The following is a 26,613-nucleotide window of genomic DNA, read 5'->3' on the forward strand; positions in this document are numbered from 1 at the left end:
ATGCTTCTAACCAAAAGCCAACTATAGGCCTACCATTGTTGGATGATCATTGGCATCTAGCTGAAGGCTAGTTGTCTGGAGCAATTTGTCCAGTCAAATGTGATTCTGATTATCAAATCTACTACGCCAAAACTCAAGTAGCCTGGTGATGACACTTCCATCAATGAACAAGCTGGACCACCGCCAACTTTAAAGATTATAATTGGCTGAATCACTTCTACCAGGATTTGACTTGCGCCACCTGTTGTAGTGCAATCTAGACCTATGCCACGTTCTGATGGGACCAGTTACAATTTAGCATTTCAATAACATGCAACTGGCTGATGCAGTGCGTTGTGTAAGGTCAGAATTGGGGGTACCTGTTAACAGCCTTAAAGCATCCAGGTAAAATGTGTATAACTTGTGTTTGAGCCTTAAAATTCTAGGCATAACTAAGTGGTCAGACATACTCATGACAAGTCAACTTATATCTAGCAACACCCTTTGCAGTCCAGAAGACTAGAAACAGCATGTCATTAGTGGCTATAGCACATGTGTTCAGCTATGCTGGCCGTGTGCCATTTCAAGTGAAGTACTACAAAAAGCATGTGTCTACAGAGGCTTTATAAGTTATAGAATGATAAAGGGGAATCTAATTCAGCCATTAATTTTGGAATACAACTTGCCTCGAGCTTGCTTGACTCAATATCTAGTAACACTAGCCTCAACATGGTTAATTATTTTTGATCTCATGTACATGCCTTGCTACCAAAAAGCAGTCTGAAGCTGAGTGCTTGAATTAGTCAAGCCACATCCTGCAGCAGTTAACTGAAAGTGGCCACGGTTAGAACTGCTGATCACCCCTTAAAGGCCAACATGAGTCTTAAGTGACATGAAAGCGGCGCACACAAAGCATTTACCTAGCCAACTTAGTTCCCAAATAAAGTCCTCACTTGTGATATAATCCCCAAACCCGATGCAGCCACATCCCATAATAATCAGGACAAGGTACAGATTGTAAGAAAATATTTATTAAGAACCAGACTTAATTATATTCACAAACACCGCAATCACTCCCGATTCAGTCAGTGGTTTCATTTGTTCCTGTGGAGAGAATAAAATTAAGCTACATCTCATCAAGGAATATGACGTGTAGAACAGATTTCTCCATCTCATACCATTGTATGGAGAGTGACTGGGGTCTGGCCCTAAGTGGTTCCTTTAGGTTGGTTCATTTGCCAGCTGAAGACTTTGACATATTTAGCCCTAGGGTTGATGCCAGGCATTTGCCTCCCAGGACTAAGGCCTGTGTTGGAAGTAGTTGTGGAGGTCAACGGTCTTCTGGTGGTGGTGAGGGTAGTGGGTGGTAATGCTATTATTGGACAGAGAGTCAGGTGTAAAAAGCTGTAACAGTTGTACCACCCTCTTTAGCTGCACAACTACCGAACACTTACTTTTTACAGGAACTCTAGTCAAGATGGTGCCAACTCCTGGAGAGTCTGCCTCAAACCGCCAATAGGCAAACAGCTTGTATAGGTCACTCAGTGGATAGACACACCGAACTATAATCCTAAAAAGAGAACTGAACATTAAAGCCACAAGTGCCTGTAGTGAAAGTTAATGACCATTTTAACCAATGAGGCAGTAGATTATTAGTGAAGTCACGTACACAGAGGCAGTATCCCTGGTTTTGACTGGTGCATTCACAGATTGGCTCTTGTGCGCAACGTTGATCTCATTTTCATAGGTAACATGCTGATGGTCAACCTAGATGACAAGAGGATGTAACAAGCCTGAACATGATTCAATGAAAATTATCAAACTATTGCAAGCCATGTATATAAACTACACTGTTCCCTTGTCAGGCCTCATGAGAAATATAGACACCTTAAATATTCAGCCTGTATGCTGACGGTTTGAGATTGAGGCTTGCTAATCTCATGGACCGATTCTGCACCAATGACGGGATGCATTGATAACAGCGTTTATTTTGCAGATTTGGACGCATCAGGATTGGGCAAATTCTAAGACATATGTAACCAGAACTAAGTCATACAGCTGAACAAATTAAGCAAGATGAGTTCTGGGTTACCAGGTTAGATGCTGGCAAACGTATTTGAAGTAGTCACTGGTAGGGCCAGTCACTTGAATGATTCAAATTGTATGGGTTGGACAGTTATACCTGGACCCTGGTACCACAGCTGTGGAGTCCAAAGCTAAAGAGAACCCTGGTGCCATCTGTCTCTTGAGGCCTGCAGGTGGAGTCCAGGAGAAAGGTTCCGTTGGGTTCAGCTCCAGGGATGGCCAGAGTCACATCAGTAACGACTGTCACCACCCCTTCAGTGGAACACACTAGAGAAAGTTGTGTTAGAGCTGGGCTAGAACAAAGTGAATGATCAACACTAAACAGTCAGGCAATAAATTAAGTTGCAGCAAAGATGAGGCACTAGTAGTTACCTATGACCTCAGTAGTCTGGAAGAGACAAGCTTTGGCCAAGGAACTCTTGACCTCCAAGGTCTTAGGAAGTCGTGAGTGAATTTCAAACGAGCCGTAGAACTGCTTCAAATGGATGTCCTGGGAAAAAAGAGAAGGTACATTTTAAATAATTATAACTCCTACTTGAGCCAACGACAAGCCAATTTAAGCGCTTGACCAATGAGCATCTCACCTTATAAGTGTAGCCAACAGAGAAGAGGGGCACTTCCAGGGTCAGACTCTTGCTGTCATTCTGCATGATGTAGCCCCGCTTGGCTGCCAGATTTGAGTTCAGAATGTAAGGGCCAACACCCACCTCCCACAGGTAGTCAAATGGCTTATGGTCCATCTGGAAACGGATGCTTCTCTCATTGCAGACGCCTTTGAAGACCGGAGGAACTGACAAAGAGAAGATCGGCCCAATAGTTTAGTCAATAGTGCCAAAATGACAGGGGTAAACAGTGGTAGATCGCTGGGCTGCGTCCACGTTAGGCTGGTCAGAACCAGAAGGCTCAGAAGAATGAGAAATAGCACTTCCAGCCCAGGTCTCTTAATAAAGTTCAAGTCAACTTACAGACATCATTGAACTGAGCCACGACTGAGGCCAGGTAGTAGAAGGCTCCTCTTGAGGCAGGATGACAAACGTGTAGTTGATGTCCAACGAGAACTGAAGAAGCCCCTCTGGAGAGTACTATGGATATGAACTCATTTAGAAACAGAAGCTACATCCACATATTAGAATCTGAGGTCCCCAAAACCCATTGGAAAATGTTGAGGAACCTTGGATCTGAGAAATGAGAATTTTCAAATGATTATAACTACAATCATATCCACCCTGGGTTAAATAAATAGGAAAAGACTCAGCTTATGCAAAAGGTGATTCATGCCCTATTGGAGAAAGTTCTGTTCCTCCCTGGGGGGGTCGTTGGTCTCAGTACTAACACATGTGTTGTCAATCCACAAACACAATGTTCCCACTGTCTCACAATATTCTAGTATATCCTCTTCTGTAACTAATGAGAAGTCACGAGGAAATACTGAGAAAAACCACAGTAGTTCATTAAAGAGTAAACATAAATATTTTTCACCAGCTTGTGAACAGCAGCATCCTCAAATGGCAGCCTGAGAATGTAGGCATGAAGGTTACTATTGGGCCGGGGGACCATGGTTATGACGCGGCCACTTTTAGTCGCATCTAGTATGGTGAAGTTATGACCATTGAGCGTCACAGCCACCAGGTCAACATCGTAGGAGAGATTCCCCAGGTAAACAGTAAACACACGATCCTCAAGGACTGTTTCTGTGGTTGGGGGTGACAAGTGTCATTAGCAATTATGACCATGGAGCTGAAGAGCCACTTCGGATAGGCTAGTAGAACTTACGGTTAATGATGGAGAGGTGCTGGATCAGAAGGGGTGTGTTCATGGGCCTGTGGAGGCGGAGTCTGGTCTCCACACCACAGTCATCAAGAAAGATTTGTTCATAGTAGAGATGGACCACATAGAACTCATGGTACATGTTGTCCATCACAAAGCTCTGGAAGAGTTGAAACTGTTATGAAGCATCTGCCATTAGGTTATATGGTACAAAGTAGAATATTCAAGGTGTACAGAGGACATGAGTGACTGAAGCCATTTGCAGCTTCTCTGCATCAGAATACAAGGTAAGCATCTCCATGTGACTGGTCAGATGCCGGCCTAGTACGCTACTGACTTTTCTGTATCCTCCGGCAGCGTTGAAAGGGATGCTGATCTGGACAGTGGTGTCACTGATGTCCAGGCTGTAGCCTCGCTCTGCTGTGATGGGCTCATCCAGGAGCTGCCCATCCACCCCCATTGAGATCTTGCTGCTCTCCAACCCAGAGAGGCCAGAGACCAGCGGGGACAGCAGAGTGGGGGTCTGCCAGACCAGCCCCGCCCCATCATACATCCCTTCATCTGGAAAGAGATTACAAGTGTTAAGACCCTGTGAGCAATTCTTCCTCTGGAACCGAGTGATCGAAACATCACAGATCTGAAATAACTTCATAGGTGAAAGTATTATTTGCTTAACTGAGCAATCACTATTGCTTAAGACAATCCAGTCCCTTCAGGTCTGATCCTTGATTATGTGGAACCTGATATTGCACTGGAACTTACTAGTGCTGCACGCAACAATCCAGTCCACCATCATAACCACCCATCTCTGCCTGGAGAACAGTATGGGATGGACCACCTCCACCACTGAACCATTGATCTGGAATTGAAGAATGGATGAAGTGTACTTGCCAACAGTACAAAAGGGGCATTTCAGTAGTCTAAATAAGTGCCTTCCTTCCCATCCTGCATAACCCTGGTTTTAAACATTACGCAATGAAAGACCCTCTCGGAATACAGCCACCAGTCTAGGTCGTTAATGTCAAATTAATCAAGCCTGAAGACAACCAAGATAAAGGAAGCCATTAAACAGGACATTTAAATCCTCACCATGGAGACAGACCCCATGACAGACCGTGGTGTGTAGGGTGAGCGGAACACCAGTCTCCCCCGGGTGAGGTGGAACACGTAGCCCAGCTCCCGAGCCTCTGAGAATGACATGGGAATCAGCTGCTGCCCCTCCTGCTGGAACATCACCTGCCAGGTAGACGTGGCAGAGCTGTGGGCCTGATGGGGAACAAGAGACAAGGCATGCATGGTGGTATTGGGGACAAACTGGTGGAGCTCATCTAATTGAGAATTTGCCAAATAGCCTTTAGCTTACTTTAGCAAGGGCAGCAGTCCAGGCATCCGTTGTACCAGACAGACAAGAAACGTCACTCCTCATTGACACCTACAGGGTAACAATACTCTCCTATAAAAATACACAAGCCCACCTCCACGAGCCCTGATACAGTCTAGATCCATGCATCAGTACCTCCATATAGTTCTCCTCGCAGCTGACTTCTCTGGGGGACCAGGGTAGAGGGAGGGAGCAGGTTGCAGTCACAGAGTAGGTGGCTTCCACTCCATTCGCATCAATTGTGATCAAGTTAAAGCTAAAAGTGAATACCTCATCGTCCTAAGACACAAAAACAAGACCTTCAACTGAGATACCTGGTAGTAATTTAACTAGAAAATATAGTTTAAAAGCCCTTCCCATGGGTACAGATATCAACTCAATGGCTACTCCACATTGGTTCAATGTAATTGAAATGTTGATTTAACCAGTTTGCCCATGGATTGTGGCTTTGAAAAGACCACAATGCACAGCAAATATATGAACCTGGTTGTCAGTGTGGCAGGAGAAATAGGAGGCTCGGAGTTCAGCATGGCCACGCAGAGGGAGGATACTGAACATGTAGCCACACTCTGACCCATACTGCTTAGTGATGGGGTGAACGCCATCAGCATCTAGATAGGGGTAAAGAACTGGGTCATATCAAATGATTTGAATATACTCAAGTCCAATACCAAATAAAAATCAGTTTATTCTTAAGTGGTCCAACAGGCACAGTGAGACAAATATACTGCAGCACTAGCTACCAAACCCTGGCCAAGACATGTTAAGATGCCATGTTCATGAGCTGACCAAACCTAGTTTGAGGCCCATTTTGCATCAGAATTCAAGTTAAAAGCCTACTTACCAACCGCTTCAAAGCGAGGTTTGTTCCCAGCAAATGAGAGTTGGGTTGTTACCAACAGGTATCGATCCCGGCATGCAGTCTCAATGGCCCCTATAAAAAGACACAAGGTGAGAATCTGAAGGGTGGAAGCTAAATGATTCTCAACAATGCCCGTGTTCTATAGCTTGTATAAAAGGCTCATCTGACCCAATTTAAGTTTCTTACCTCTTGGAAGGTCAGAACATCTTACACTAGGCCATACAGACAGGAGTACAAATACTCTGTAAGAAAATCAATAGCACAGGTCAATAAAGGTTGCCAGCATCAAAACACTTATTCAAAACATTTAAGCCCACCACCAAACTTACCCCACCCAACACCCAAAAGCCATTGCCACTGAGCAGTAGAAGTGTCTAACCAGGAACAGCTAGTAAACTACACCTGCTCGTTAACACACCATCAACTATCACGTACTGACAGTATTCTAGCCAAAACAACAGTTGATAAGTAGCATGTTCTCTGGCACTTTTCTATGGGGGTGGTGCTGTGATTGAGGTAATTAATTAGCTAATTGGGTCACATAGTTGGTCATCTTGCCAGAGCCTAGGGGCGCAGCTAAATAGTCTGAAGTGGATTCGTCTCCTCGTCTCTTCTCCTTCCCCCTTTCTTAGGATGTGTTTTCCATCCCCACTGAATAACAATATAAACGGATCATGTAAAGTGTTGGTTCCATGTTTCATGAGCAGAAATAAAAGATCCCAGACATTTTCCATACGAACGAAAAGCTTATTTCTATCAAACTTTGTGCACAAATTTGTTTACATCCCTGTTAGTGAGCATTTCTCCTTTGCCAAGATAATCCATCCACTTGACAGCTGTGGTATATGACAAAGCTGATTAAACAGCATGATAATTACACAGCTACACCTTGTGCTGGGGACAATAAAAGGCCACTCTAAAATTTGTCACACAACACAATGCCACAGATATCTCAAGTTTTGAAGGTGAGTGCAATTGGCATGCTGACTGCAAGAATGTCCACCAGAGCTGTTGCCAGAGAATTGAATGTTCCTTTCTCTACCATAAGCCGCATCCATCCGGCCTCACAACCACAGACCATGAGTAAGGCGTTGTGTGGGCGAGTGGTTTGCTGATGTTAACGTTGTGAACAGAGTGCCCATGGTGACGGTGGGGTTATAGTATGGGCGGCATAAGCTACGGACAACGAACACAATTGCATTTTATCTATGGCAATTTGACCCCACTCCGGGATGCTGTCCTTCTAGGCAGAGTTTCAAAGGAAAAGCCATATCTCAGACTGGCCAATAAAAAGAAAAGATTAAGATGGGCAAAAGAACACAGACACTGGACAGAAGAACTCTGCCTAGAAGGCCAGCATCCCGGAGTCACCTCTTCACTGTTGAGACTGGTGTTTTGCGGGTACTATTTAATGAAGCTGCCAGTTGAGGACTTGTGAGGTGTCTGTTTCTCAAACTATACACTCTAATGTACTGTACTTGTCCTCTTGCTCAGTTGTGCACCGTGGCCTCCCACTCCTGTTTTTATTCTGGTTAGGGCCAGTTTGCGCTGTTTTGTGAAGAGAGTAGTGTAGCTCCGTCCAGTAACCACGAGCACAACCGCTCCTTGATTTTAACTGGCGGCTTTATCCTGTAGATTTAGTCAGAATGATCACCTTCCGTGAGAACTATAAAGTAAATGAAAAATACAGTTAAGCACACTCTTACATCCTCCTTATCTTACGAGTGACATATTAGCTTGGTATAACTCTGAAGTGCTTACATACATAAATAGTTTAGCCGGTGCTATAACAGTATCAGATTAAACACATGAATAATGGAAAAATACCTCATTGGCTGCTTATTACAGAAGGGAGGAATCAAACTTCACATTTATTATTCCTGGCATTAATTCACACTTCATCCTTAATTATTATAACGTTACCATCCTAACATACACGCTTCAACCTTTATGAACTACACCCGATGACATGAAAACTTAGCTAACACAGTGCGGGATTGCCTTCCCTCCAAAAGTGTGTTGCTACAATAAGGATCCCCGTTACAACAGTATTAGCTATGTCGTTCCGCTTGTCTTATCATTTCCCCCACACAGCGGACACGTAAACAATTCAAACAAAGGACAACGACATAGACTTACAGGTTAACTGTCAGTTACACTCCCACCAATCACCGGTGACTTCTGTGAAAGGGGTCTGCATGTTTCTTGATCGGCTTCCAGGAGGGTGACTGTCTTATGGACGGGCCTCTCCAGATAGGTGGGTTTGGTGATGCGTTTACCTCTCTCATCCAGGGTTGAGGCGCTGATCAGTAACTTGAATCTTCTCACCCGGCCATCCTGTCCCGGGTACACTTCTGTAACGTTTGCCAATTTCCACTGGTTGCGTGGTACATTATCATCTTGCAAGATGACAATGTCATTAATCCTTGCGTTTCTTCTGTCTTCATTCCATTTCTGTCTGTGTTGGAGGTTTAGGAGGTACTCTTTCTTCCACCTTGTCCAGAATTCATTGGCTAAGAATTGTACTCTGCGCCATCTCTTGCGGAGATAAAGATCTTCCTTGATGAACTGTCCAGGTGGCGGTAAGATAACTGTGGACTTCATTGTCAAGATATGATTTGGCGTGAGAGGTTCCGGACCTAATGGATCATTCAGATATTCCGTAGTTAGGAGTCTACTTTTTAAAATCGCCATGACTTCATAGAGAAAGGTACGCAGAGAAGCGCTGTCGAGTCTTCCGTCTGACTGATCAAGAATGGATGTTAAGACACTTCGTATCGTGCGGATTTGCCTTTCCCAAACACCACCCATGTGACTTAAAGATGGGGTGTTCATGATAAACTCGCATCCAAGTTCCTTCAGTCCTGTTTGATCCATTTCTTTCAGGGCGTCCGCAAACTCGCGTCTTGCACCAATGAAGTTGCTGCCTTGATCACGTCTGATTTGACGAACATTACCACTTATGAATGAACGCAGGGAATTGATAAAAGCGTCGGTTTTTAAGTCATCAAGCATTTCAATGTGAACTGCTCGAGAGCCCATGCAAGTGAGTAGGAGCCCATAACGCTTTAACTCTCTTCTTCCGTCCTTGGCATAGAAAGGTCCAAAGCAGTCCAGTCGACTTCCCAATAACTAGGGAGCAATGAACTTCTCCTGCTGTGCTGATTGTTCTGAGGTATGAGCACTCTCCATAACCTGAGGTAACCTACTCTAAACTGGAACTCGTCTGATGCGACATACCACAGTACACCAAGCGCTCTCTCCATGTGTGGTTCACCCAGAGACATATGCAGGTCTTTGGCACCCTCGGCACGTTCTTCCTTGGGAATTATGGCTATAACTTCCTTGCTGTTAGAGATACACTTGTGCAACCGAAGTTTGCCGATGCTGCAAAGCTCTCTTGCTTCTTTCACCAGCTGGGCCTAAGGTTCAGCTTCAGAGATACGCTTGTCAACCCATCATCAACATAAAAGTTCCTTTCTATGAACTGGATAGACTTCACTGCTGAAGCTTCCTGGTCCTTCGGCAGCAAGATGTTCGAGACCATAGTTGGCGCAACCAGGAGATGAAGCTGCGCCTTTGCCAAGTGGACCTTCATACGATACACTGAGGGTTGAGACTCTTCGATCTCCGTTCTCCCACCAAAGGAACCTGGACCTGGTCTTCTGTCAGTTGGAAGCCATGATTGCAACTGGACCCTGGAAGCAAAACGACAAAGGAGGCCCAGCAATGTGTTTGTCAACTCTGGACCGCTAAGGAGATGGTCATTCAAGGACGTCTCTCGAAACTTAGCTGAGCAGTCAAAGACGACTCGTATCTTCCCAGGCTTTTGTGGGTGATAAACCCCATGGTGCGGGATGTACCATGCTGGATGCTTGTTAATTTCCTCTTTGGAGACCTTCTCAGCATCTCCACAAGCTATGGTCTCTTCCATGAATGCTGTGTAGTCCTTGTAGTACTGCTTGTTTCTCCTTAGCCTCCTTTCCAGGAACTTGAGACGGTGAACTGCACATGTTTTATTGTTCGGCAGGTTGGGTCTTTCTTCCTTAAACGGCAGCGGCATCTCATAATGTCCATTGTCCTTGCGTCAGATTCAAGCGTCTTGATAATGTCCAGTGCTGTGATTACCTCTCTTACACGTGTTCTACAAACATAGTGTACTTGATTTGTGAGGTTGGAAGAAGATTGAAAGCTTGGCATCATCTGTCTAACGATAACCCGCCATAGTCGATACATGGATTTCCATAGCCGACTATGCTCCAGCCAAGATCTGTTCTCTGAGCGAAAGGCTGATTTCCCTTACCAGACACAATTTCTCTTGGAAGGAGAGCCTGGGAGCAGTTGTAGCCAATTAAGAGACCGACATCACAGCTCTGTTGAGGAGCAATCTCCTCTGCAATGTGTTCAAGATGAGACCATGCTCTTGCAGTCTCTGGAGTAGGAATATGATCTCTGTTTGCAGGAATAAACTCTCTCGAGTAGGTTGTTGGTAGAGGGATTTTCTTCTCCAAGTAAAACCCTCTAACCTGCAAACCAGACAGCTTCTGGCATGGCACAATGGTATTCCTTGAAGCCATTGTAGAGAGTTTCAGTTGGACTGGGTCCTTCCTTGTATTGAGAGCCTTTGTTGTCTCTTCAAGGATAAAAGTGGGCCTCCCGGGTGGCGCAGTGGTTAAGGGCGCTGTACTGCAGCGCCAGCTGTGCCATCAGAGTCCCTGGGTTCGCGCCCAGGCTCTGTCGTAACCGGCCGCGACCGGGAGGTCCGTGGGGCGACGCACAATTGGCTTAGCGTCGTCCGGGTTAGGGAGGGCTTGGTCGGTAGGGATGTCCTTGCCTCATCGCGCACCAGCGACTCCTGTGGCGGGCCGGGCGCAGTGCGCGCTAACCAAGGTTGCCAGGTGCACGGTGTACCCTCCGACACATTGGTGTGGCTGGCTTCCGAGTTGGATAGGCGCGGTGTTAAGAAGCAGTACGGCTGGTTGGGTTGTGTATCGGAGGACGCATGACTTTCAACCTTCGACTCTCCCGAGCCCGTATGGGAGTTGTAGCGATGAGACAAGATAGTAGCTACTCCAACAATTGGATACCACGAAATTGGGGAGAAAAAGAGGTAAAAAAAAATGTTTTAAAGGATAAAAGTGGTGTCGCTCTGGGTGTCAAGAAGTGCATACACAAGAACTTCACGATCTTGCTCACTTGTGGTTGACACCCATACTGGAATGATTGTGGAGGTGTGAGTGTTGTTAATGTCCCTTACAACTCTGTTAGATATGGCCTCAATTGACGCTCTTGTCCCCTTATCTTGTGGGGGCTCTGTCTTCCTATCCCTTAACCTTTCTTTAGTACGATCTTCATGCAGGCAGAATGGATGCCTCCTCTGACACGTGTCGCAGGTTATCCTGTTTTCACAATCTTTCGAGCGATGCCCAGGCCTTAAATGTATTCTCTTGAACAAACTTCTGTCGCTCTGCGGTGGGCTTATCCATGATCTTTTGTGGAGACTGTGACCTCACTTCTCACAGAAGACACAACTAGTAACAGTAACTTTCTCATCAGAGTTAGTTGCTAATACCCTTGCTCCGGGGCTTTGAATCCTTGGCGTCTTAGGTTTTCCATCTTCGCTTGGTTTCAAAGCATGAAGGGATGTCACAGGATTGCAAGCGATCTTTGCTTCTCTCGTGAGAAACTTCACAAACTGACTGAAGCTTGGAAAGGTCTCAGTTTCTATGACCTTTCTATTCCATCTTGAAGTTAGCCAATCTGGAAGTTTAGCGAGGATGTTTTGGTTTTCATTACAGTCATTAAGCATCTCCAGGCCCTGGGGTAAGCACTTGAGGGCTGATAGTTGAGACTTGACTTATGTGAGAGTTCGGACATGCACAAGGAATTGCTGTCCTTCCAGTGCGGCTCTATCTATCATTACAGTCATTAAGCACCTCCAGGCCCTTATTCTGAGACATAGCAGCCTCACAGCTGCGAAGAAAGTCTACAAGGTCTCTAAGTTCAAAACTGTCCTTGGATCCTCTCTTAGGCCATGCATTGAGCTTATCTCTGAAGGACTTGGCGATGAGGAATTTGTTTCCGTACCTTTCTTCAAGAATGGTTCACGCAGCATGGTAGGCTTTCTTGGCAGGCCCACCGATATATTTTCTTAAGTAATATATCTTCTCATTTGCTGGTATGTTCTTCCTGTCTATCAGAGTCTGAAAAGAGACCTTCCAGTCAGTGAACGAGAGTGGTTCTCCATTGAATGTTACTGGTTCTGGTATGGGGAGGCGGCTTTCCCTGATTGATTCCGCTAGCAACCGGAACATGGTCTTGGTGCCATCTTCTTGTTGTGTGCTTGTCACAACATGTTGTGGTGAAATACTGTGAAATGAGCCACTTCTGTGCATGACTTCTTTCACAGATTTGCAGTTAGAGAGTAGTTCTCCCTTCTCGTCCTCTGAGTTTTCATCTTGCTCATACACTTGCATCGGCGCCTTGGCAGCATTTAGTTTCTTGAGCACTTCTAGGCGCTCTAACTCTCTACGCTTGTCTTCTAGCGTCCTTCGTCTGGCAGCATGTTCTACCTCTAACTTGACTCGCAGCCTAGCTTCTTCTAAGCTGTGTTTCACAGCCTCAGGTTCTTGCTCCGCTGTCCTCTTCTTATCTTCATCTTCGAGTCTCTGAAGCTCTTCTAGTTGGCGTTGTTGCTTAACCATTACTTCTAAAGCTGCTTGGTTAGTAGAAACTTCCGCCGCAGCCTCTTGTCTCTTGACAAATGACAAGCTTGAACGTCTGGAGTTGACCTTTGAGTTGCTTAGAGACTGGGAGAAAGCACTTGAGGGCTGATAGTTGAGACTTGACTTATGTGAGAGTTCGGACATGCACAAGGAATTGCTGTCCTTCCAGTGCAGCTCTATCTGGTTACTTTGACCTTCTTCCATGCCTTTTAAATGACACCTTACAGTCTTGATAATAGACATTGTAACTGCTTCACAAGTATCAACTCTGCGTCGTATATCGTATGTCAATTTGACCAAATTTACATAGACAAGGTTTAGCTCTGTAGAGGTATGGCTAATCTTGTTTAAGAGGTCTTCTAGTAGGTCTTCAGAGCAACAGCCTGTCAGTGACAGTTTTGCTTCCTTTACCAGAGCCTTCCACTTCTCATAGCTGACCCTGAAACGATGTTCGAGCTGTCTCCATCTTTCGTCGCGCAGTTCTCTGCCCTTTTCAGTTAACCTGCGGACCCTCTCACCTTTTCGTGGCTCTTGTTGTGATATCTCATCAGCAGCCTCTGCATCATCATTCGCTGGCAGAAGTGACTCCACACCAGTCTGGGCCTCTTCCTGCTGCTCTGTTTGTTCTGATGAAGGCTTGAAGTTTGCGAGGTGTTGCTGCAGATGCTCAACTTGACCCACCCCATCTCTATCACCTATAGTGAAACTACCTCTTTCTGACATTCTAAATCAAATCAAATCAATTCTAGGTAAGGTTTGGATAAGTGAGTAGGTAATTTATTCTCTAATTCACTGTAATTTAAACCTTAGTACTGTAACGTTGGGATAGTGATGGGTGTGGAGTCAGACGCAGAGAGCAGAAGGTAGACGGGAAAAAACGCTTTAATGTCCTCAAGCACAGTAACAGGGACAAACATGGGTGAAGCCCAAAACACAGGCGCAACAAAAACCCAAACCCACTGTTACCAAAATACCGGACAGCGAAAACCCAAAAGAACACAAACACCACTAACGTAGAATAACCACAAGCCCGCACAAACACCAGCGGGCTAAACTAACTTAAATAACACCCATCCCAAAACCCCAACAAGGAACAGGTGAAAACAATTTGACAAAAACAAACGAAAAGGATAAAGGGATCGGTGGCAGCTAGTAGACCGGCGACGACGACCGCCGAGCGCCACCCGAACAGGAAGGGGAGCCACCTTCGGTGGTATTCGTGACAAGTACGTGGTATAAACATGTATAATGCTTGTAACAAAGGCTTGAACAAACACCTCATTGGCTGCTTAGTACAGAAGGGAGGAAATCAAACGTCACATTTATTATTCCTGGCATGAATTCACACTTCATCCTTAATTATTATAACATTACCATCCTAACATACACGCTTCAACCTTATGAACTACACCCGATGACATGAAAATTTAGCTAACATAGCGCGGGATTGCCTTCCCTCCAAAAGTGTGTTGCTACAATAAGGATCCCCGTTACAACAGTATTAGCTTCGTAGTTCCGCTTGTCTTATCATTTCCCCCGCACAGCGGACACGTAAACAATTCAAACAAAAGACAACGGCATAGACTTACAGGATAACCGTCGGTTACAAGTAGTGCACAGCGTTGCACCAGATCTTCAGTTTCTTGACAATTTCTCACATGGAATAGCCTTCATTTCTCAGAACAAGAATAGACATGAGTTTCAGAAGAAAGTTCTTTGTTTCTGGCCATTTTGAGCCTGTAATCGAACCCACAAATGCTGATGCCCCAGATACTCAACGAGTCCAAAGAAGAGCAGTTTTATTGCTTCTTTAATCAGCATTTTTTTTAAACAGTTTTCAGCTGTGCTAACATCATTTCAAAAGGGTTTTCAAATGATAAATTAGCCTTTTAAAATGATAAACTTGGATTAGCTAACACAACGTGCCATTGGAACACAGGAGTGATGGTTGCTGATAATGGGCCTCTGTACGCCTATGTACATATTCCTTTAAAAATCAGCCGTTTCCAGACACAGTAGTCATTTACAACGTCTACAGTGTATTTCTGATCAATTTTATGTTATTTTAATGGACAAAAAATATTTGCTTTTTTTTCAAAAACAAGGACATTTCTATGTGACCCCAAATCTTTGAACGGTAGTGGATATATTGTGTATAGTTTTTTTGAGGTGTGGTTTTCTATAAGCCCATGGGCTTCCAACCACACCATTTAAAAAAAATGCTTTTCTACCCTCTTAGGAGGACAAGGTGTTCACCTTTAACTTCAACTTGTTCATGACTAACAACAGTGGAGACAAGCTACACCATATCTAACACCTGGTCTCCTCTGCCCTAGTCTCCAGAGAAGTTAGCTGTGAGCACATCACAGAGGTACTGATCTATGGTTCTATACTGAACCAAAATATAAACGCAACATGCAACGATTTCAAAGATTTTACTGAGTTAGTTTTTCAAAAAACATTTGATTTTTTTACCTTTATTTAACTAGGCAAGTCAGTGGGTATATAACCAGTGGGTTATAACTGCCTGTTCAGGGGCAGAAGGACAGATTTGTACCTTGTCAGCTCAGGGATTTGAACTTGCAACCTTTCAGTTACTAGTCCAACGCTGGAACCACTAGGCTACCCTGCCGCCCCATATAAGGAATCCAGTCCATTGAAATAAATTCATCTATGGATTTCACATGAATTCAGATATCCATCTGTTGTTCAGAGATGCCTTTAAAAAAAAAGTAGAAGCGTGAATCAGCAAACCCATCAGTTTCTGCTGTGACCACCATATGCCTCATGCGGTGCGACACATCTCATAGAGTTGATCTGGCTGTTGATTGTGGCCTGTGGAATGTTGTCCCACTCCTCTACAATGGCTGTGCGAAGTTGCTGGATATTGGAGGGAACTGAAACACGCTGTCGTACACGTCGATCCAGAGCATCCCAAACATGCTCAATGGGTGACATGTCTGGTGAGTATGCAGGCCAAGGAATAAATGGGACATTTTCAGCTTCCATGAATTGTCTACAGATCCTTGCGACATTGGGCCGTGCATTACCATGCTGAAACATGGGGAAATGGCGGCTGATGAATGGCACGACAATGGGCCTCAGGTCGTCACAGCTCGTCACAGTATCTCTGCACATTCAAATTACCATTGATATAATACAATTGTGTTCATTGTCCGTAGTTTATGCCTGCCCATACCATAACCCCACGGCCACTGTTCACAACGTTGACATCAGCAAACCGCTCACCCACAAGATGTCTACCATCTGCCCGGTTCATTTGAAACCTGGATAAAGCCTTGTAAAGCACACATCTCCAGCATGCCAGTGGCCATTGAAAGTGAGCATTTGCCCACTGAAGTTGGTTACAATGCCAAACTGCAGCCAGGTCAAGACCCTGGTGAGGACTACAAGCATACAGATGATCTTCCCTGAGATTGTATCTGACAGTTTGTGCAGAAATTCTTCAGTTGTCTAAACCCACAGTTTCATCAGCTGTCCGGGTAGCTGGTCTCAGATGATCCCGCAGATGAAGAAGCCGGAGGTCACAGGGTCTGGCGGTGGTGACACGTGGTCAAACTGCGGTTGTGTAAAACGGTTGAACGTGGCAAATTATGGTAAAAATGAAAATTGTCTGGCAACAGCTCTGGTGGATTTCCTGCAATCATGCAAATTGCACACTCCCTCATAACTTGAGACATCTGTGGTATTGTGTTGACAAAACACACCATTTAGTGGCCTTTTATCCCCAGTGGTTTAATCAGCTTCTTGACATGCCACACCTGTCAGGTGGATGGATTATCTCAGCAAAGTTAAAATGCTCACTAACTGGTAAAATACATTTGTGCACAAAATGAAATAAGTTTGTGTATGGAAATTCAGGAATCTTTTATTTCAGCTCATGAAACATGGGACCAACACAATATTTCTGTTCATTTTCAGTCCCTATATCCACAATGTATTTGTCTGAAAAAGTGTGTAAACTGCCTACCCTCTCAGCAGAGGCAACTTTACACAAACACATGCAAAACAGGTAGCCTACATTAAATATACAAGTTCAATCAAAACGACAACACCCTAGCTCATGAGCTGTCCGTAAGTCATGAGTTGAATGCTTGGCGTTTTCACCGATCATGCTACAAACCACCTTTCATTACATTGTTTTGTAACAAAGTATTTGAATTCGAAAATATCTTACGATTACTGGATCTCTGAAAATGCCTACAGTTACATTTGTCTCTGTGAGAATAGTTGTGTTCACAAATCCAAAAATATAGGCCTATGCCATTGCATAATCAAATGCTTCCAACCAAACTACAGGCCTACCATTGTTGGATGAGCATTGGTGTCTAGCTGAAGGCTAGTTGTCTGGAGCAATTTGACCAGTCAAATGTGATATTCTGATTATCAAATCAACTACGCCAACACTCAAGTAGCCTGTTAATGACACTTCCAGTAATGAACAAGGTGGACCACCGCCAACTTCAAAGATTTTAATTGGCTGAATCCCTTCTACCAGGATATGACTTGTGCCACCTGTTGTAGTGCAATCTAGACCTATGCCACATTCTGATGGGACCAGTTACAATTTAGCATTTCAGTAACATGCAACTGGCTGATGCAGTGCGTTGTGTAAGGTCAGAATTGGGGGGTACCTGTTAACAGCCTTAAAGCATCCAGGTAAAATGTGTATAACTTGTGTTTGAGCCTTAAAATTCTAGGCATAACTAAGTGGTCAGACATACTCATGACAAGTCAACTTATATCTAGCCACCCTTTGCAGTCAGACACTGAAATAGCATGTCATTAGTGGCTATAGCACATGTGTTCAGCTATAGCCTTGCATTGTTCTGCATGCTACAGAGGCTTTATAGTTATAGAATGATAAAGGGCTCTAGTTAAGCCATTAATTTTGGAATACATACTTAATGCCTCGAGCTTGCTTTACTCAATTCTAGTAACACTAGCCTCAACATGGTTAATTATTTTTGATCTCATGTACATGCCTTGCTACCAAAATGCAGTCTGGAGCTGAGTGCTTGAATTATTCAAGCCCCATCCTGCAGCAGTTAACTGGCAAAGTGGCCACAGTTAGAACTGCTGATCACCCCTTAAAGGCCAACATGAGTCTTAAGTGACATGAAAGCGTCGCACACAAAGCATTTACCTAGCCAACTTAGTTCCCAAATAAAGTCCTCACTTGTGATATAATCCCCAAACTCGATGCAGCCACATCCCATAATAATCAGGACAAGGTACAGATTGTAAGAAAATATTTATTAAGAACCAGACTTAATTATATTCACAAACACCGCAATCACTCCCGATTCAGTCAGTGGTTTCATTTGTTCCTGTGGAGAGAATAAAATTAAGCTAGATCTCATCAAGGAATATGACGTGTAGAACAGATTTCTCCATCTCATACCATTGTATGGAGAGTGACTGGGGTCTGGCCCTAAGTGGTTCCTTTAGGTTGGTTCATTTGCCAGCTGAAGACTTTGACATATTTAGCCCTAGGGTTGATGCCAGGCATTTGCCTCCCAGGACTAAGGCCTGTGTTGGAAGTAGTTGTGGAGGTCAACGGTCTTCTGGTGGTGGTGAGGGTAGTGGGTGGTAATGCTATGATTGGACAGAGAGTCAGGTGTAAAAAGCTGTAACAGTTGTACCACCCTCTTTAGCTGCACAACTACCGAACACTTACTTTTTACAGGAACTCTAGTCAAGATGGTGCCAACTCCTGGAGAGTCTGCCTCAAACCGCCAATAGGCAAACAGCTTGTATAGGTCACTCAGTGGATAGACACACCGAACTATAATCCTAAAAGAGAACTGAACATTAAAGCCACAAGTGCCTGTAGTGAAAGTTAATGACCATTTTAACCAATGAGGCAGTAGATTATTAGTGAAGTCACGTACACAGAGGCAGTATCCCTGGTTTTGACTGGTGCATTCACAGATTGGCTCTTGTGCGCAACGTTGATCTCATTTTCATAGGTAACATGCTGATGGTCAACCTAGATGACAAGAGGATGTAACAAGCCTGAACATGATTCAATGAAAATTATCAAACTATTGCAAGCCATGTATATAAACTACACTGTTCCCTTGTCAGGCCTCATGAGAAATATAGACACCTTAAATATTCAGCCTGTATGCTGACGGTTTGAGATTGAGGCTTGCTAATCTCATGGACCGATTCTGCACCAATGACGGGATGCATTGATAACAGCGTTTATTTTGCAGATTTGGACGCATCAGGATTGGGCAAATTCTAAGACATATGTAACCAGAACTAAGTCATACAGCTGAACAAATTAAGCAAGATGAGTTCTGGGTTACCAGGTTAGATGCTGACAAACTTATTTGAAGTAGTCACTGGTAGGGCCAGTCACTTGAATGATTCAAATTGTATGGGTTGGACAGTTATACCTGGACCCTGGTACCACAGCTGTGGAGTCCAAAGCTAAAGAGAACCCTGGTGCCATCTGTCTCTTGAGGCCTGCAGGTGGAGTCCAGGAGAAAGGTTCCGTTGGGTTCAGCTCCAGGGATGGCCAGAGTCACATCAGTAACGACTGTCACCACCCCTTCAGTGGAACACACTAGAGAAAGTTGTGTTAGAGCTGGGCTAGAACAAAGTGAATGATCAACACTAAACAGTCAGGCAATAAATTAAGTTGCAGCAAAGATGAGGCACTAGTAGTTACCTATGACCTCAGTAGTCTGGAAGAGACAAGCTTTGGCCAAGGAACTCTTGACCTCCAAGGTCTTAGGAAGTCGTGAGTGAATTTCAAACGAGCCGTAGAACTGCTTCAAATGGATGTCCTGGGGAAAAAAAGAGAAGGTACATTTTAAATAATTATAACTCCTACTTGAGCCAACAAGCCAATTTAAGCGCTTGACCAATGAGCATCTCACCTTATAAGTGTAGCCAACAGAGAAGAGGGGCACTTCCAGGGTCAGACTCTTGCTGTCATTCTGCATGATGTAGCCCCGCTTGGCTGCCAGATTTGAGTTCAGAATGTAAGGGCCAACACCCACCTCCCACAGGTAGTCAAATGGCTTATGGTCCATCTGGAAACGGATGCTTCTCTCATTGCAGACGCCTTTGAAGACCGGAGGAACTGACGAAGAGAAGATCGGCCCAATAGTTTAGTCAATAGTGCCAAGATGACATCAGGGGTAAACAGTGGTAGATCGCTGGGCTGCGTCCACGTTAGGCAGTGGTCAGAACCAGAAGGCTCGGAAGACCATCTTGAGAAATAGCATTCCATCCCAGGTCTCTTACTAAAGTTCAAGTCAACTTACAGACATCATTGAACTGAGCCACGACTGAAGCCAGGTAGTAGTAAGGCTCCTCTTGAGGCAGGATGACAAACTGAAGAAGCCCCTGTAGTTGATGTCCATATTAGGGGTGAATCGAGAACTGAAAATGAAGCCCTCTCTGAGAGATTATAACTACAATCAAGTACTGTGGATAAATGAAAAGACACTCAAAAGGTTGAGAAACAAAACCTTATATCCACAAACTCTGTTCCTCCCTGGGGGGGGTGAATCCCATTGGTCAGAAAGTTCAGGTCTCACAATATTCTAGAGTGAACCTTGGATATCCTCCAATGATTCAGAAGTCAAACATAAATTCCCTTATCAAGGAAATACTGAGAAAAACCACAGTAGTTCATTAAAGAGTAAACATAAATATTTCTTTTCACCAGCTTGTGAACAGCAGCATCCTCAAATGGCAGCCTGAGAATGTAGGCATGAAGGTTACTATTGGGCCGGGGGACCATGGTTATGACGCGGCCACTTTTAGTCGCATCTAGTATGGTGAAGTTATGACCATTGAGCGTCACAGCCACCAGGTCAACATCGTAGTAGAGGTTCCCCAGGTAAACGGTAAACACACGATCCTCAAGGACTGTTTCTGTGGTGGGAGAAGGACAACAGGGTCATTAGCAATCATGACCCTGGAGCTGAAGATCCACTTCGGATTGGCTAGTAGAACTCCTTACGGTTAATGATGGAGAGGTGCTGGATCAGAAGAGGTGTGTTCATGGGCCTGTGGAGGCGGAGTCTGGTCTCCACACCACAGTCATCAAGAAAGATTTGTTCATAGTAGAGATGGACCACATAGAACTCATGGTACATGTTGTCCATCACAAAGCTCTGGAAGAGTTGAAACCATTATGAAGCATCTGCCATTAGGTTATATGTTACAAAGTAGAATATTCAAGGTGTACAGAGGACATGACTGAAGCCATTTGCAGCTTCTCTACATCAGAATACAAGGTAAGCGTCTCCATGTGAATGGTCAGATGCTGGCCTAGTACGCTACTGACTTTTCTGTATCCTCCGGCAGCGTTGAAGGGGATGCTGATCTGGACAGTGGTGTCACTGATGTCCAGGCTGTAGCCTCGCTCTGCTGTGATGGGCTCATCCAGGAGCTGACCATCCACCCCCATTGAGATCTTGCTGCTCTCCAACCCAGAGAGGCCAGAGACCAGCGGGGACAGCAGAGTAGGGGTCTGCCAGACCAGCCCCGCTCCATCGTACATCCCTTCATCTGGAAAGATTACAAGTGTTACGAACCAGTGAGCAATTCTTCCTCTGCAACCGAGTGATCAAAACATCTCACAGATCTGAAATAACTTCATAGGTTAAAGTATTATTTGCTTAACTGAGCCATCACTATTGCTTAAGACAATCTCGTCCCTTCAGGTCTGATCCTAGATTATGTGGAACCTGATATTGCACTGGAACTTACTAGTGCTGCACGCAACAATCCAGTCCACCATCATAACCACCCATCTCTGCCTGGATAACAGTATGGGATGGACCACCTCCACCACTGAACCATTGATCTGGAATTGAAGAAAGTAGTAAGTGTACTTGCCAACAGTACAAAAGGGGCATTTCAGTAGTCTAAATAAGTGCCTTCCTTCCCATCCTGCATAACCCTGGTTTTAAACATTACGCAATGAAAGACCCTCTCGGAATACAGCCACCAGTCTAGGTCGTTAATGTCAAATTAATCAAGCCTGAAGACAACCAAGATAAAGGAAGCCATTAAACAGGACATTTAAATCCTCACCATGGAGACAGACCCCATGACAGACCGTGGTGTGTAGGGTGAGCGGAACACCAGTCTCCCCGGGTGAGGTGGAACACGTAGCCCAGCTCCCGAGCCTCTGAGAATGACATGGGAATCAGCTGCTGCCCCTCCTGCTGGAACATCACCTGCCAGGTAGACGTGGCAGAGCTGTGGGCCTGATGGGGAACAAGAGACAAGGCATGCATGGTGGTATTGGGGACAAACTGGTGGAGCTCATCTAATTGAGAATTTGCCAAATAGCCTTTAGCTTACTTTAGCAAGGGCAGCAGTCCAGGCATCCGTTGTACCAGACAGACAAGAAACGTCACTCCTCATTGACACCTACAGGGTAACAATACTCTCCTATAAAAATACACAAGCCCACCTCCACGAGCCCTGATACAGTCTAGATCCATGCATCAGTACCTCCATATAGTTCTCCTCGCAGCTGACTTCTCTGGGGGACCAGGGTAGAGGGAGGGAGCAGGTTGCAGTCACAGAGTAGGTGGCTTCCACTCCATTCGCATCAATTGTGATCAAGTTAAAGCTAAAAGTGAATACCTCATCGTCCTAAGACACAAAAACAAGACCTTCAACTGAGATACCTGGTAGTAATTTAACTAGAAAATATAGTTTAAAAGCCCTTCCCATGGGTACAGATATCAACTCAATGGCTACTCCACATTGGTTCAATGTAATTGAAATGTTGATTTAACCAGTTTGCCCATGGATTGTGGCTTTGAAAAGACCACAATGCACAGCAAATATATGAACCTGGTTGTCAGTGTGGCAGGAGAAATAGGAGGCTCGGAGTTCAGCATGGCCACGCAGAGGGAGGATACTGAACATGTAGCCACACTCTGACCCATACTGCTTAGTGATGGGGTGAACGCCATCAGCATCTAGATAGGGGTAAAGAACTGGGTCATATCAAATGATTTGAATATACTCAAGTCCAATACCAAATAAAAATCAGTTTATTCTTAAGTGGTCCAACAGGCACAGTGAGACAAATATACTGCAGCACTAGCTACCAAACCCTGGCCAAGACATGTTAAGATGCCATGTTCATGAGCTGACCAAACCTAGTTTGAGGCCCATTTTGCATCAGAATTCAAGTTAAAGCCTACTTACCAACCGCTTCAAAGCGAGGTTTGTTCCCAGCAAATGAGAGTTGGGTTGTTACCAACAGGTATCGATCCCGGCATGCAGTCTCAATGGCCCCTATAAAAAGACACAAGGTGAGAATCTGAAGGGTGGAAGCTAAATGATTCTCAACAATGCCCGTGTTCTATAGCTTGTATAAAAGGCTCATCTGACCCAATTTAAGTTTCTTACCTCTTGGAAGGTCAGAACATCTTACACTAGGCCATACAGACAGGAGTACAAATACTCTGTAAGAAAATCAATAGCACAGGTCAATAAAGGTTGCCAGCATCAAAACATTTAAGCCCACCACCAAACTTACCCCACCCAACACCCAAAAGCCATTGACACTGAGCAGTAGAAGTGTCTAACCAGGAACAGCTAGTAAACTACACCTGCTTGTTAACACAACATCAACTATCACGTACTGACAATATCCTAGACAAAAAAAAAACAGCAGTTGATGAGTAGCATGTTCTCTTTCTGGCACTTTTCTATGGGGGTGGTGCTGTGATTGAGGTAATTAATTAGCTAATTGGGTCACATGGTTGGCCATCTTGCCAGAGCCTAGGGGCGCAGCTAAATAGTCTGAAGTGGATTCCTCTACTCATCTCCTCTCCTTCCCCCTTTCTTAGGATGTGTTTTCCATCTCCACTGAATAACAATATAAACGGATCATGTAAAGTGTTGGTTCCATGTTTCATGAGCAGAAATAAAAGATCCCAGACATTTTCCATACGAACAAAAAGCTTATTTCTATCAAACTTTGTGCACAAATTTGTTTACATCCCTGTTAGTGAGCATTTCTCCTTTGCCAAGATAATCCATCCACTTGACAGCTGTGGCATATCAAGAAGCTGATTAAACAGCATGATCATTACACAGGTACACCCTGTGCTGGGGACAATAAAAGGCCACTCTAAAATTTGTCACACAACACAATGCCACAGATATCTCAAGTTTTGAAGGTGAGTGCAATTGGCATGCTGACTGCAAGAATGTCCACCAGAGCTGTTGCCAGAGAATTGAATGTTCCTTTCTCTACCATAAGCCGCATCCATCCGGCCTCACAACCACAGACCATGAGTAAGGCGTTGTGTGGGCGAGTGGTTTGCTGATGTTAACGTTGTGAACAGAGTGCCCATGGTGGCGGTGGGGTTATGGTATGGGCGGCATAAGCTACGGACAACGAACACAATTGCATTTTATCTATGGCAATTTGACCCCACTCCGGGATGCTGTCCTTCTAGGCAGAGTTTCAAAGGAAAAGCCATATCTCAGACTGGCCAATAAAAAGAAAAGATTAAGATGGGCAAAAGAACACAGACACTGGACAGAAGAACTCTGCCTAGAAGGCCAGCATCCCGGAGTCGCCTCTTCGCTGTTGAGCCTGGTGTTTTACTATTTAATGAAGCTGCCAGTTGAGGACTTGTGAGGTGTCTGTTTCTCAAACTATACACTCTAATGTACTGTACTTGTCCTCTTGCTCAGTTGTGCACCGGGGCCTCCCACTCCTGTTTCTATTCTGGTTAGAGCCAGTTTGCGCTGTTTTGTGAAGGGAGTAGTGTAGCTCCCTCCAGTAACCATGAGCACAACCGCTCCTTGATTTTAACTGGCGGCTTTATCCTGTAGATTTAGTCAGAATTATCACCTTCCGAAAAATACAGTTAAGCACACTCTTACATCCTCCTTATCTTACGAGTGACATATTAGCTTGGTAACTCTGAAGTGCTTACATACATAAATAGTTTAGCCGGTGCTATAACAGTATCAGATTAAACACATGAATAATGGTAAAATACCTCATTGGCTGCTTATTACAGAAGGGAGGAATCAAACTTCACATTTATTATTCCTGGCATTAATTCACACTTCATCCTTAATTATTATAACGTTACCATCCTAACATACACGCTTCCACCTTTATGAACTACACCCGATGACATGAAAACTTAGCTAACACAGTGCGGGATTGCCTTCCGTCCAAAAGTGTGTTGCTACAATAAGGATCCCCATTACAACAGTATTAGCTATGTCGTTCCGCTTGTCTTATCATTTCCCCCACACAGCGGACACGTAAACAATTCAAACAAAGGACAACGACATAGACTTACAGGTTAACTGTCAGTTACACTCCCACCAATCACCGGTGATTTCTGTGAAAGGGGTCTGCATGTTTCTTGATCGGCTTCCAGGAGGGTGACTGTCTTATGGACGGGCCTCTCCAGATAGGTGGGTTTGGTGATGCGTTTACCTCTCTCATCCAGGGTTGAGTCGCTGATCAGTAACTTGAATCTTCTCACCCGGCCATCCTGTCCCGGGTACACTTCTGTAACGTTTGCCAATTTCCACTGGTTGCGTGGTACATTATCATCTTGCAAGATGACAATGTCATTAATCCTTGCGTTTCTTCTGTCTTCATTCCATTTCTGTCTGTGTTGGAGGTTTAGGAGGTACTCTTTCTTCCACCTTGTTCAGAATTCATTGGCTAAGAATTGTACTCTGCGCCATCTCTTGCGGAGATAAAGATCTTCCTTGATGAACTGTCCAGGTGGCGGTAAGATAACTGTGGACTTCATTGTCAAGATATGATTTGGCGTGAGAGGTTCCGGACCTAATGGATCATTCAGATATTCCGTAGTTAGGAGTCTACTTTTTAAAATCGCCATGACTTCATAGAGAAAGGTACGCAGAGAAGCGCTGTCGAGTCTTCCGTCTGACTGATCAAGAATGGATGTTAAGACACTTCGTATTGTGCGGATTTGCCTTTCCCAAACACCACCCATGTGACTTAAAGATGGGGAGTTCATGATAAACTCGCATCCAAGTTCCTTCAGTCCTGTTTGATCCATTTCTTTCAGGGCGTCCACAAACTCACGTCTTGCACCAATGAAGTTGCTGCCTTGATCACGTCTGATTTGACGAACATTACCACTTATGAATGAACGCAGGGAATTGATAAAAGCGTCGGTTTTTAAGTCATCAAGCATTTCAATGTGAACTGCTCGAGAGCCCATGCAAGTGAGTAGGAGCCCATAACGCTTTAACTCTCTTCTTCCGTCCTTGGCATGGAAAGGTCCAAAGCAGTCCATCCCGCAGTATGTGAAGGGAGGCGCGGTCTCCATGCGTTCCTTCGGAAGATCTGCCATCCTTTGCTCTTCTGTACATCTTCTGAATTTCCTGCATTTCACACATTTGTAGATGTGAGAGAAAACTGCATTGCTGCATCCTTGGATCCATATACCGTTGGATCGCAACTCATTGATAGTCATTCCACGTCCTTGGTGTCGTACTCTTTCATGATAGCCACTTGTCAGTGCTGCTCGTCAAGCACTATCTCTTGGCAGGATTGCAAGATGCTTCACATGGGAATGAAGAGTTGCATGAGCCAAGCGACCTCCCACCCTGAGGATACTTTGCTCATCCAGAAATGCAACTTGCTTGCTTTATCTTTGGTCTTGATGTCTTTCTGGTGCCTAAGGTTGTGTATCTCATGGGAGAAGGCTGCTTCTTGAACCATCTTTATAATGGTGAGCTCTGCCTCTCTCCTTTCTTCTATGCTTGTAGCTTCACTGGACTTC

The 26,613-nt window shown here is 44.6% G+C and overlaps 1 protein-coding gene and 1 pseudogene across 1 annotated transcript; both read right to left on the reverse strand.

The window, feature by feature from the left end:
- Positions 1–990: 990 nt before the first annotated feature.
- On the reverse strand, positions 991–6,544 carry LOC112214880. The gene is made up of 19 exons (XM_042297805.1): positions 6,404–6,544; positions 6,261–6,316; positions 6,057–6,146; positions 5,696–5,823; positions 5,348–5,491; positions 5,195–5,263; positions 4,921–5,097; positions 4,594–4,690; positions 4,169–4,392; positions 3,838–3,991; positions 3,544–3,755; positions 3,026–3,146; positions 2,649–2,854; positions 2,437–2,554; positions 2,162–2,331; positions 1,649–1,746; positions 1,434–1,549; positions 1,158–1,351; positions 991–1,083 (listed from the first exon to the last, which is right to left on the reverse strand). Exons 1-18 carry the CDS (start codon positions 6,424–6,426, stop codon positions 1,188–1,190), a joined length of 2,367 nt encoding a protein of 788 aa, XP_042153739.1. The 5' UTR covers positions 6,427–6,544; the 3' UTR covers positions 991–1,083; positions 1,158–1,187.
- An 11,513-nt stretch (positions 6,545–18,057) lies between these two features.
- On the reverse strand, positions 18,058–23,501 carry LOC112214965 (annotated as a pseudogene).
- Positions 23,502–26,613: the final 3,112 nt, after the last annotated feature.

The sequence above is a fragment of the Oncorhynchus tshawytscha genome, linkage group LG15, assembly GCF_018296145.1.
Source record: "Oncorhynchus tshawytscha isolate Ot180627B linkage group LG15, Otsh_v2.0, whole genome shotgun sequence".
Classification (NCBI taxonomy): domain Eukaryota; kingdom Metazoa; phylum Chordata; class Actinopteri; order Salmoniformes; family Salmonidae; genus Oncorhynchus; species Oncorhynchus tshawytscha.